The following is a 12,417-nucleotide window of genomic DNA, read 5'->3' on the forward strand; positions in this document are numbered from 1 at the left end:
TTAGAGCCAAGTTAAAAACCCACCTCTTCCAAAATGACATTCCCTAAATCTACTCCCTATTTGTTGTGAATTGTATGCCTGAGTTTTACGTTTAAGTCGTCTGTGTCTGATTGCTCTCTGTGTTCCTTGTCTTTGTCTTTATCTGTTCCTTTACCCGGGCTGCGCCCCGGGCCGATGTAAAAGTTGGATGGGGGGCGCATTATAAATGAAATTAACATAACATAACATAACATAGAGTTAATTGATTACTGATAGGATTGATGTATTTTAGGAAGAGCACAGAGAGCCTAGTCAAATGGCTTTACAAGACCTTTTTATTATAATGATTGATGATACAACAAGCAGAGATGTAGAAAAATTTAGATCCCCCCCCTCATATCCTCATCTTCCCATTTTATAGTCACCTAAATAGAAAACCCCCCCATCCCGTCCCATGACCTTGAGTCTCCATTGTATTCGTAAACAGGAAACCAGGAAACCCTACCCAAGCTGGGAACGAGACTGGTTGGGCTGTAGCCCCTGAACATACTGCAACAATACCATTCCTTATTCCGCTCCACGTATTACAACAAGCCCGTCCTCTGATCTCTACCTCCACCAGCCTCCCCTGGTGCTTTAAGTTGTCCAGCCACGCATTCTCTGGATGCATTTACTCAATCACAGCACGTTTCTCTCTCTCTATGTACCCAGACCAGCTACTTCGCGACGTTCCGCCAGGTCTACACGGTGGGCTACGCCACCTCCCTCGTCTCTCTCATCACGGCCGTCGTGGTGTTCACTGCCTTCAGGTACAGCCCATGCTGGGAAAGCTGCTCTGAAAATCACTTTAGCGGGAAAGAAATTGAACTGCACTGAAGCTACCCTTGAGAGAAATATAGTTTGTCAAACTAAAGCTACTTTGTGGGGTAGTCGGTAGTGGTGGCCACTCGTATTTGTAGCGGGGGCTGAGTGGATAGTGAGTTGGATTGGTGATCAAAAGGTTATGAGTTCAAGTCCCACCTGAGAGCACCACCACTAGTGTGCCCTTAAGCACTTAGCCCTATGTTACTCCAGGGAGACTGTCCCTGTAATCTCTAATTATAAGAGATTAATAAGCGTCCTTGGGTTTGAGAAAAGCGCTATACAAATCTAAGATATTATTATTATTATTATTATTATTATTATTATAAGTCGCTTCAGGTAAAGGTGTCTGCTAGATGGTAAAAATGTAAAATGTACTTTGAAGAAGTAACTCACTACATTGAAACTACTTAGTTCCAACACACGACAGTCAGTTACTGATAGGTGACCAGTCACTAGGACAAAAGGTGCGTGACCAGGAAGAAAAGAACTGTGAGGGAAGAAATATAATATATATAATATATACAAAATATAATATAATATATAAGAGAAATATAAGAAATAAAAAATTGTAGGGAAATCGAATGTTCAGGGGTTGGAATAATCATTTCATTTAGTTTAATGACCACCAAGCTCCGAGCTACCCCCCAACACTAGTTACAACCAGCACAGTCTATTCTGTGGTTCCCTAATGACTCAATGGGACCCATTTCCTGGACCCATTTCCTGTGTTCTGAACAGAATCACACTTTCAACTGAGACATCATCTGATCACCCAGATCGAGCCAGCTGGAGGCAGGCAGTCCATTGAGGAGAACAGGCTTGATGTGTGTCTGGAACACCAACACACAGTGTTAAAACCTATTGGGGATGTCATGCCAGAATGGATAATACTAATACTGTCATGCTAGAATGCTATAATATTAGATGATACTGCCATATTATCATAATGCCGTAATATAGTATTATGATATAGACGTCACGTCTTCCTGTGTTAATGTGCTGTCTAATGTGTTTCTGGCCCTGGGTGGTTGGGTGTGTTCAGCTCGTCAGTTTGCTGGTGCCATCTGAGGCTAATGTGTTGTTGGTATAGTCTGTAAATGTGTTTCTCCTGGCTCTGGGGAGGAATTGTCCATGTTTAATGAACCCCCTTGTTTCCCTGTTACAGGAAGTTCCACTGTACCCGGAATTACATCCACATCAACCTGTTTGCGTCCTTCATCCTCCGGGCCAGCGCAGTCTTCGTCAAAGACGCCGTGCTCTTCGCTGACGAGACGCTGGACCACTGCTTCATGTCAACAGTGAGACAGACAGAAAGTGGCCTGCCAGAGGACAATATGTCATGTAGGGTTAGGGTTAGCACGGGCTCAAGCTCAAGTGCACAAGCTCTTGGGAGACATACTGTCATGGATCTTATGAAGCCCACTGTCCCTATGTCCTAACTTTACCCCAATGGAGGCAGGTGGAATCAGACATCAGAGGACAGGCTCATTGTAATGCATGGAGTGGAATAGAATGGGTAATGGTATCAAACACGTGTCCTTGATACCATTCCTTATTCCATTCCATGAATTGCAATGAGCCCGTCCTCCGAGGACTGATTCCACCTGCCTCCATTGCTGGATGATGATCGTAATTTATTTGCTCACAAAATTCTTCTGATGTTCAGTGTCCCTGTCACACAGAAATACAAGGGGCTTTGTTAAAGCTGAAATCTTTATGAATATTTGAAATATTCATAAGAGCTTAAGATACAAGTCTGTTCTTCTTAGGGAAAGGATTGAGGGGGATTAGTATTGAGGAGCAGCCGCGATGAGTGTGTTGAAGGATAAGAAATCATCGTACAGAAAAAAAAAAGCAGGAAGAAATTCTGTCATACTACTGTCATTCACAAAAACAGCAGTAGTGCAAAGGCTAAAGGGGGGATACTGAGAGTCTGTGTACCCCATGAATGTGTGTGTGTGTTTTCCATTCTCTTTCCAGCTGATAATGTGCAGGATATGCAAGTTGCTAAAATGACGAGTTCAGTGATGAGTTGGGTTAACAACAATCTTTGAAATCTATTTTTGAATCACATCTGCTATATTTTCGTCATAAAAAATATCGACCTGATTACAAATCCCCATCTCCCCATGCAGTCCAAGACGTTTGATACTACACACATAACAAGGACACAGGGAATCTCTGCACTGGCCTGATTTTGTCTATGCAAACCATGGGTTGGATGTTACCATGTCAAATGTAATGTATGACATATATCTCTCAGTAATGATGAATACTTGATGGCTTTTCATAGTAAAAATACATTACTAGTCTTTTTAAGGCATGCCAGCTGCACTGCTCTCAGCCAAACCATTCCTCTGAGGCTTTCTCTCATTTTAATTCACACATTCAGTATTTGAGCGTTAAGCCCCTGTGACTGGTTCTATAGTATTGGGATGAATATCAGAGCTCTTTCCTCGATTCCTCTCCTAGTCTCCTCTCCTAGTCTCCTTTCCTCCTCTCCTAGTCTCCTCTCCTCCTCTCCTAGTCTCCTCTCCTCCTCTCCTAGTCTCCTCTCCTAGTCCCCTCTCCTAGTCCCCTCTCCTAGTCTCCTCTCCTAGTCCCCTCTCCTCCTCTCCTAGTCCCCTCTCCTCCTCTCCTAGTCTCCTCTCCTAGTCCCCTCTCCTCCTCTCCTAGTCTCCTCTCCTAGTCCCCTCTCCTCCTCTCCTAGTCCCCTCTCCTAATTTTTATAATTAATTATAATTTTTGCCATTTAGCAGACGCTTTTAATCCAAAGCGATTTACAATTACGAATTACAGGGACATTCCCCCTGGAGTAACTGAGGGCAAAGTGCCTTACTCAAGGGCACACTAGTAGTGGTGTGGTTTCAGGCGGGATTTGAACTCACAACCTTCCGATCACAAGTCCAACTCACTATCCACTAGACCACCACTACCACTACCACTCTCCTCCTCTCCTAGTCTCCTCTCCTAGTCCCCTCTCCTCCTCTCCTAGTCTCCTCTCCTAGTCTCCTCTCCTAGTCTCCTCTCCTAGTCTCCTTCCGATTTGTAACCTCTGAGTTTCCCTTGGTTCTTGTCTCCAGGCAGAGTGTAAATCGGCGGTGGCCTTCTTCCAGTTCAGCATCCTGGCCAACTACTTCTGGCTGCTGGTGGAGGGCATGTACCTGCAGACCCTACTGGCCCTCACCTTCGTCTCCCAGAGAAAGTACTTCTGGTGGTACATCCTCATTGGATGGGGTGAGCAGAGACCAGATTGTGTTAGGCTTAACTTGGATATGGGCGGGCTTAAAAAAAAAAGAAGGGATACTGAAAGACGCTTCATAGGCATGGCATTCAGGAAGTCTTAAGGTAATGTTGACATCAAGGTACAGTATGTTTGTATGCAAATACACAGAAGATGATGACGTGGCCTAAAGTATAATCTCATGTTCCAGGTCTTCCATCCACCGTCCTTATAGTGTGGGGTTTGACCAGAAGCTTCTATGATGACAGAGGGTATGTTTTGATTATTACCATATTGTAAATACTGTACATTTACATCTGTCTAACTGTATGTGTTCAATCAGAATTGCATTTATACTATAACAGTGCATATTAAAGGATCTTGGGATATAACATCAATGGGGGGAAAAATTGGGCCAACCCTACCAGAGTTAATTTCAAAACGGAGAAGATCTCTCCTTGTTTTTTGTTGTTAGACAAAACACAGACGATCAGGAAATGAAAGGAGATGATCAACTCTGGCGCCCTTATCACCACGGTGCACACGGTGCCGACGCCTCACGACTGCCTACGGTCCTTCTCGTCTTTACTTTCTTTCTTTTTTTTAATACTTTTTCTTCCCCCCACATTTTATGAACAACAAACATCAACAACAAAAATAAAAAAACATACATACATACACAAGGTCATGGGATCAGCAAATACAGCATATAAACATGCAATCAGTACAAAGAATCACCATCTTCATTGGCAAAATAATCGCACAATTTTCCCCATCTTTTTCCCCCCAACTCTTTCTGAAGCCTTAAAGAGAAGGACGTCTTTACTTTCTTAAAAAATATATCTCTGGTGAAAGTTTATTGTTACTTCCCGGCATGATGTCATATCCCAGTCTAACTTAAAGGAGTGATAATGGAGGCTGTTTTGATTGGTCTAACGTACGATGAGTCTTATTCCAGCTGCTGGGACGACACAGATAACGTGGGTGTCTGGTGGATCATCAAAGGGCCGATAACAGCCTCATTGCTTGTGAGTACATCCAGAACATTCCAGGGGAGGCTGGTGGAGGTAGACATCGGAGGACGGGGCTCATTGTAAATGCACGGGGATGCAACGAGGAATGGTATCAAACACACTGGCTGGCTCAGATTTTCACATTGTCCTTTCGAGCGCTTTCTACCTCCGCCAGCCTCCCCCTGCAGAATTCACACCACCAACAGGAAACCCAAACTGTCTACCGCTCGTTGAATGACCTTCTGTTCTATTATATTCTTACATTCTAATCCATATGAAACAGTCTGCTCCTTTGTTTAGGCTCCTGTGTATGACGTTAGAGTGTGATTGGTTTGGAATCTCCGTTATCTCATCTGTGATTGGTCACATAGGTCAACATCGTCATCTTCATCAACGTGATCCGGATCCTGGTTCAGAAGCTGAAGTCGCCGGCCACAGGAGGCCACGACGCCGGCCACTTCATGTGAGTCTAGGAATGGGCTTTAGAGCCGTCCTGGTGGTCCCCTAGGCACTCTGGGTCAGGGGAGGCTGGTGGAGGTAGAAATCGGAGGACCTAAAAAAAAAAAAAAACGTTTAGTGGCCACTTCATGTGAGTCTAGTATGGAGAGGGCTTTAAAGGTTTATTTATTTTTTAGTGGGGCAGTTCCACTCTTATGTCTTGATATTATTCGATATAGTGAATAGTGAGATAGTGAAGAAAGACAGGAAGGTAAGTAGGAGAGGCTATGTCAGCAGGGCATGGGCTGGATTCGAACCCATGCCGACATGGGCATACTGTATGTGTGCACTGTAGGCTATGGTGCTAGACCACTGGAGCACCCCAGGCCATGTATGGAGTGGGCTTTAGAGTGGTCCTGGTGGTTCCCTAGGCCCACTGGGTCAGGCTAGTGGAGGTAGAAATTGGAGGATGGGCTCATTATTATGCATGGAATAGAATGAGGAATGGTATCAAATGTACGTGGGTGTAATTGAATCAGCTGAACTCACAGCTGCATAGGCTTACCCTATGAACCTTCAAAACCAGGATGGACAAACTACATGTATGTGGTCTATGTCTATGGTGAACACTGGGATAGGATGGTTGATATTCAACAACAGCAACTCTATCTCAGCGCAAGAAAGGTTTAGTTGATTTATTTATTCAGGGAGGAAACTGAAAACGGAGCCCAAAGACACGGTGGATTTACTGAATTAAACCAGTCATTCTGTTTGATGGATATTTGGTGTGTTCAAACACGTATCCCCGGTTTTAGAGATTCCGATCTAGGAGCTGTTTGATGCGACAACGACACAATGGCCTGGTTGAAAATTTCAGGTGTGACAAAAGATCAGGTGTGACAAAAGATCAGCCATGACTTCATTTCAGATAATTTATACGATTATGCAGATTAGAGTTTCTGTTTTGATGTTCTATTTCCTAGTAGTGAATGAGTGAGAGAGAGGGAGAGAGAGAGAGAGAGAAAGAGAAAGAGAGAGAAGGAGAGAGTGTGTCCACAGTGAGCTGATTGAGGGTTATGGCGGGCTACGTACGCCGTCTTCCACTGATCCTCTAAGCTGATCGTGCCGATGATGATGATGAAGTCATCTGTCGTGTTTGGGTAGAACTACGGTTGCTCAGCGACCCGTCAACATTCCAGAGCGAGTCCTTTTGATCCCCAAAATAGTGCATGACACAAACACACTTTATCGTCGTCTGTCGGTGCTCCATACCTCCGAGGGAGCCACATCTCAACATGATGTAGGGTGAGGAAACCGCATTTAGAACGACGTGGTAATTAGCCCTCTGCAACTGGGTCGTAATCGTTTAGTGAAGTCGCTCTATGCGAGATGAAATTACATCATCATGGCTGCATGTCGGTATGACATGAGGACATATGGGGAGGTGGCTGGTGGAGATGCCATCCCTGGTGGAGATGTTGGCCTAGCAGTGTGTCAGTGGTGGTCTCTATGGGTTGTGTCACGGGGTCGCTGTAGGGCTCCGAGGTCACTGAGACACTGACGTGCTAAGAAAGCTCGAAAGTAGTGCCTGATTTCATCGTTTCTCTCCCTTCCTCCCTCTTTCCCCCTCTGCTTCTCTCTCTCTCTCTCACTCTATCTCTTTCTGTCTTCTGCCTCCCTCCCTCTCTCCCTCTCTCCCTCCTTGCCTCTCCAGGAGGTTGGCCAAGTCTACCCTGTTCTTGATCCCTCTGTTTGGGATGCACTACACAGTGTTTGCCTTCCTGCCAGAGAACACGGGCGTGGCAGCCAGACTCTACATCGAGCTGGGCCTTGGATCCTTCCAGGTAATAAACGGTAGAGGGCTCAGGGGGAGGGATGAACTTAGAAGATACTAGTTATTAGTTACCACTGCTTATAGCGGCTCCTCTGTGTTGCAGGGATTTGTGGTGGCACTGCTCTACTGTTTCATGAATGCAGAGGTATGTAATTCTATAGTCACACAGTGTTAATACCTGTATATCACCCACAGTTTATATATACAGTATACTGTATATCAGTTGAGGCTGGTGGAGGTAGAAATATAGGTACAGTACCAGTCAAAAGTTTGGACACACTTTCCCAATGGGGAAGTGTGTCTAAACTATTGACTGGTACCATATGTGTGTGTGTGTCTGTGTCCATGTGCCCAGGTCCAGACGGAGCTGAGGAGGAGGCTGTGGAGGTGTCGCTCCCTGGGTCACCTGAGCCCTGCCAAGCGGCGCGTCAATGTCACACAGATCACGGTCCTGGACCCCTCCGCTCCCCTGGGCGGCCTCTCCACCTCGGGCAGCGTCTCCACGATGTGAGGCCCAGAGCCCCAGGGGGGGGGGGGGGACCAGGGGGGGGACAGGGACTGGCTGGCTGGCTGGGGAGACTGAACAGGTTGACTGGGGGGGATTGAACAGGTTGGCTGGGCAGATGGGACAAGTTGGCTAGGGAGATGGAGGGGGGAGGGGGAGGGGGGAGACCGGTTAGGGAGACGGGGACACACTAGCTGGGGGGACCGGACAGGTTGGCTGGGCAGACAGGACAGTCTGTCTGGAGGGATGTCAGCAGGGAAACGTCTAACAGCACTCCTGTCAATGTCAAGAGCCCTCAACTCACCAACACTATTCAAGGAGCATTTAGGGTACTTAGTTTGGTCTTTGGTTTGCTAGATGCACAACTTTTGTTGCAGGCAGGCAGCCAACCGTATTTGTTTGAATGTGCAATTGAGTGCTTCTCCTGTATATGATTCCGTTGTTACACTATATATTATATATAGTCTATGCACTACATTCTGGTGACGGAACAGTGCACACATGGCTCACTAACTGGAGTAGACCAGGAGGGACCGGTCTATTTCGGACCTTATTCTATACGGTATTCCTCTGTATGGAGATTTCCCTCTTCCGAACCAATCCGATTGTTGCTAGTATCATCTCACTTCAACAGCTTTCTCAATTTTTCCTGTTCAGGGCTGTTTGTTGTCTGTTGACGTCCTTTGATGAGCATTCTTTTGAAGCGGTGTTTGTGAATATTCATAAGCATTTTTTTTCCGTTAGGGATGGAAATATCTCTATTTCAGTGTAGGGTTTTTCTAATGTGCGTGGCTAATTACACTGATGTCAGTTAGGATAAGAAAATACAACCTCTTACACTGAGGGAGATGAGAAGTTGGTTAGCGCTCCCAAGTGGGGAACACATGTATTGATAGAGTTAAGAGATGGGATGCCCCGTTTTATTTCACTAACAAAAGGGTTCAAGGCCATGATTAATGTTTCCACAATGGCAATGCAATTGGATTTTCCAGAGTGTGAATCTATGTATATTTGCATACACTTGTAAATATTATTTGTACATATATTGGTTTAAATTCTAATATAATTAGTGGAACTGAGTCTCTAAGGGTTACTGTCAATTCACTGCACTCTTACCTCTTTTCCACCAATGGGAACCTAGGTCTAGTTCTGGGCTAGTGCTAGTGCTGGTTTGCAGTTGGTTCAACTTGTGAATCGTCTAAGAACCGGTTGCTGGATATTCGTGGGACAGCTGGTTCTTCTGCTGTGGAAATGCGAAGAACTGGTTGGAAATTAAGCACCGGCTTTGAACCGGCCCTCAAACTGCCTTGGTGGAAAAGGGGCATCTGTAAAACAGCAAATTACTAAACTGTCGAAAGCAAACAATCAGTTTTTATGGACTGTTAATGATTAATTGTGAATATCTGGAGCACTTTGACTGTGAATATGTATTTAATAATTTATGATTCTTGTAAGATCATGTTAAAGCAAAATTAGTTCATGGACTAGGATAACTGTACCATGTGTATAGCGAACATGTTACCAGTAGAAGTATGTGTTTGTGAGCAGGTATTATTAATGTGAAAGGTAGACCCATCAATACTATTTAAGATGGAAAACTGTTGTAATGTTATGAAGTGAAATTAATCATTTCCAAAACATAGCTCACCACAGATGGTTTTATTTTACAGGCAGATTTACAAATATCGTTTGGACATGGTTTTGGACACCACAACGTACATGTTATACATAAGATAGCATGTTATTGTTCAGTCACAGGTTTTATTCAGACATTGGATGATATATTTTTTGACATTTAATAAAGTATTTTCCAATGAAAGGTCATCCAACACACAAGCCACACTCAAACACTCAGACATGTGTGCACGTGCATGCATGCACACACATACACACAGACACACACACACACACACACACACACACACACACACACACACACACACACACACACACACAAACCGAAATATACAAAAACAGAGTCACAAATATTACCGGTCTTTATCATTACTGTAATGAGATTCCAAAAATATCTACATCAATCAAGAGACATCATTTGTACAACATGGCAATTCTTAGCAGGCAAAGGTACAGAGCAGCTTAGCAACAATGGCACATTCAGAATTCAGTGAAGATACTATAACATCACTCACACACTCAATACCCATGTACACAATGAACAGGCCCAACTGCCAAATAAAGCAATGGGAGAGAGGGGGGGTGGGGAGAGATTGAGACAATATATGCCACTTGTCTGTCAAATTGAAGTTTTTTTTACTGACCAGGAAAAACTATGGGCCCCAGTTATAGGCTACACCTAGGGCCTGAAGGTTTTCCTGGCCAGATTACAGGTACAGGTAAAGTTCCCTGGCTCTACTTACTGTGTGCTGTTAAATGGTTGGTGTCCATGTTATTGTTAATACATTACATTCTTATGGTTTGTACTTCAGTGACTGAATCGATTGTTTGAAACTTTTTGGGATTAAAATGGACTGACTGCACCACAGTGGAGTGTTCATCAATTCTTAACTCAATGTCATATTATGAAATTAGGTTAAAAGAGTGGCATATTGGTGCCTGAAGCGCTTCCCAGAAGTAAGTGAACACAAAAAAGGCAGAGTCCACAGTGTAACCATTGAGTGTAGTAACCCATTACACTCCATTCAAAAAGTCCTTTCAAATCCCTCGCTTTACATTTCACATCCTCCCCAACTCAACGCAGTAAAAATACATAAGCACGCACTGCCACCTAGTGGTGGCTAGAGATAATGACACACACACAAACAGACACGTTGAGTGAGGAGCTCATCTCGTACACACAGTAACAGCTTTGAGACATGGTCGTTTCCATCTGAGTGGCCCCTGGCAAGCCAGGCAGACTCAGAGTGACAGCTGGTGAGTAGAACACGGAGAAGCAGTGGTTATTTTTTGATAACGTTAGTCGTAGGCTCATGCAGGCACACAACACACACCATTACACCATAGTAACATCTGTCTGTGATGCTTCCTCTCCAACCTTCCTCTCCCACATATTCTCCCCTTCCTCCACCTTATAACTACACCGTTGGGTACTACATGGGACCCTTCCTCCACCCCCCAAAAAAGGGTTCTACCCAGAACCAAAATGGCTTCTCCATATAGGGACAGGCCAAAGAACCACTTTTGCTTCTAGGTGGAGTAGGCCGTTATCTGAATCTCTCTTTGTATTTCTGTTTCTCTACAGAACCAATATGCTGTCCTACAGTTAGTGGTACAGTATCAGTATCCCTCTCCACTCTAGAGGCGAGAAAACCACTAGAATTGCCCCTACTTTCTAGTATGTGCGGCTTCACATTGTCCAACAGCATCATACATGTAATCTGGTCAGAGAGGAGAACGTCATAGACCAGCATCATTGTGCAACACAGCCTACTGTACAATTATGGCACTAACACCAGCGTACGGCACTGCAAGCTTTGAGTCAAACATCAAAATCGTACATTTTACATCTGTCACAGAGCCAGCAAGGCTGTGCTACAGTTTATATACAGTATTACATTTACAGTTTTTGTTTCTGACATCTGTTTTCATGATGACATCAGTTGATAAATAAATAAATAAATAACATCCATATTGGTTCATGAACAATTTCATTGTCACAATTGGACGATCCTGCACCACTGTTTGAGTCAAACGATCTGTTGACTTTACAATGTGTTAGATTGGTCTGAATTCACTGTCACTGTTGAAATGAACGTGCTGTAGATAACTGATGAGAGAGAGAGGGGAAGAGGTGTATTCTTAACAAAGAATACAAAAAGAGTTCACTTACTCTAGGATTGTCAAACATTGCTAAATTAAAGCATCTTTTATTTTTATTTTTAAATTGTTGGTGTGAACTGCTTTTTATGTATTTGTCCATGGAATTTATTTTATGGTTCTAGTAGGTTTGTATTAGTATCTACACCGTGAGTGAAAGTGAAACTTATCGGTTCATACAAATACAAATCATGTCAATGAAGATTAAGTTTGAACATTGGAGACACATCACTACATCATTCGTACAACTAGGCAGTAGTCTCTTCGCTTTTTACAAGTTACACACGCATGTGGATGAAAACATGTATCAGACAGTATTATACAGTGTAACTGACGACCATTTAAACATTAACTTGTTGATTTCTTAACCCTCGTTGCCTCATATATCTGAACAAATTCAGCAAACACTATCTGAAAGGCATCTATAATTGGAAAAGCAATTCACAATGCTAAAATCACTCCTTACATTCTTTTCAGGAAATAAATCAAATCAAATGACTCTACAACCTTTTGGCTTTCAGTTAAATCAATGTTTCGGTTATATTGTGACTGACAGGCACTTTGGAATGTTAATTAAGGAAATGTAGAATCTTATTGACAAACTGCATTTTTAGAGGGTTAGGGGGGGGGATGCCAGTGGGTTGGTCGTGCAAGGTGGAGCCATCAGCGGGTGAAGGATGGCCACCCCGTCTGCTCTAAGGTTGAATCTCCAGAGAGCCTCATGAGACGGTCAGGTCAGAGGTCACTCCCTGACATCAGCAGCTCT

The 12,417-nt window shown here is 43.9% G+C and overlaps 1 protein-coding gene across 1 annotated transcript in view; it reads left to right on the top strand.

The window, feature by feature from the left end:
* The window catches only part of LOC308172047 (pituitary adenylate cyclase-activating polypeptide type I receptor-like), a gene marked incomplete at its 3' end in the record, with an annotated part of 23,512 nt that extends 15,650 nt beyond the window's left edge, over nucleotides 1-7,862 (top strand). The window contains exons 5-13 of the mRNA XM_080546958.1: nucleotides 691-788; nucleotides 2,009-2,141; nucleotides 3,927-4,080; nucleotides 4,278-4,338; nucleotides 5,025-5,094; nucleotides 5,451-5,542; nucleotides 7,232-7,361; nucleotides 7,455-7,496; nucleotides 7,707-7,862. Coding sequence (XP_080403084.1) covers nucleotides 691-788; nucleotides 2,009-2,141; nucleotides 3,927-4,080; nucleotides 4,278-4,338; nucleotides 5,025-5,094; nucleotides 5,451-5,542; nucleotides 7,232-7,361; nucleotides 7,455-7,496; nucleotides 7,707-7,862 — 936 coding nt within the window. The remainder of the gene's footprint in view (nucleotides 1-690; nucleotides 789-2,008; nucleotides 2,142-3,926; nucleotides 4,081-4,277; nucleotides 4,339-5,024; nucleotides 5,095-5,450; nucleotides 5,543-7,231; nucleotides 7,362-7,454; nucleotides 7,497-7,706) is intronic.
* Between the last annotated feature and the right edge of the window lie 4,555 nt (nucleotides 7,863-12,417).

This window comes from Nansenia antarctica (assembly GCF_963989245.1).
Source record: "Nansenia antarctica genome assembly, chromosome: 16".
Lineage (NCBI taxonomy): Eukaryota > Metazoa > Chordata > Actinopteri > Argentiniformes > Microstomatidae > Nansenia > Nansenia antarctica.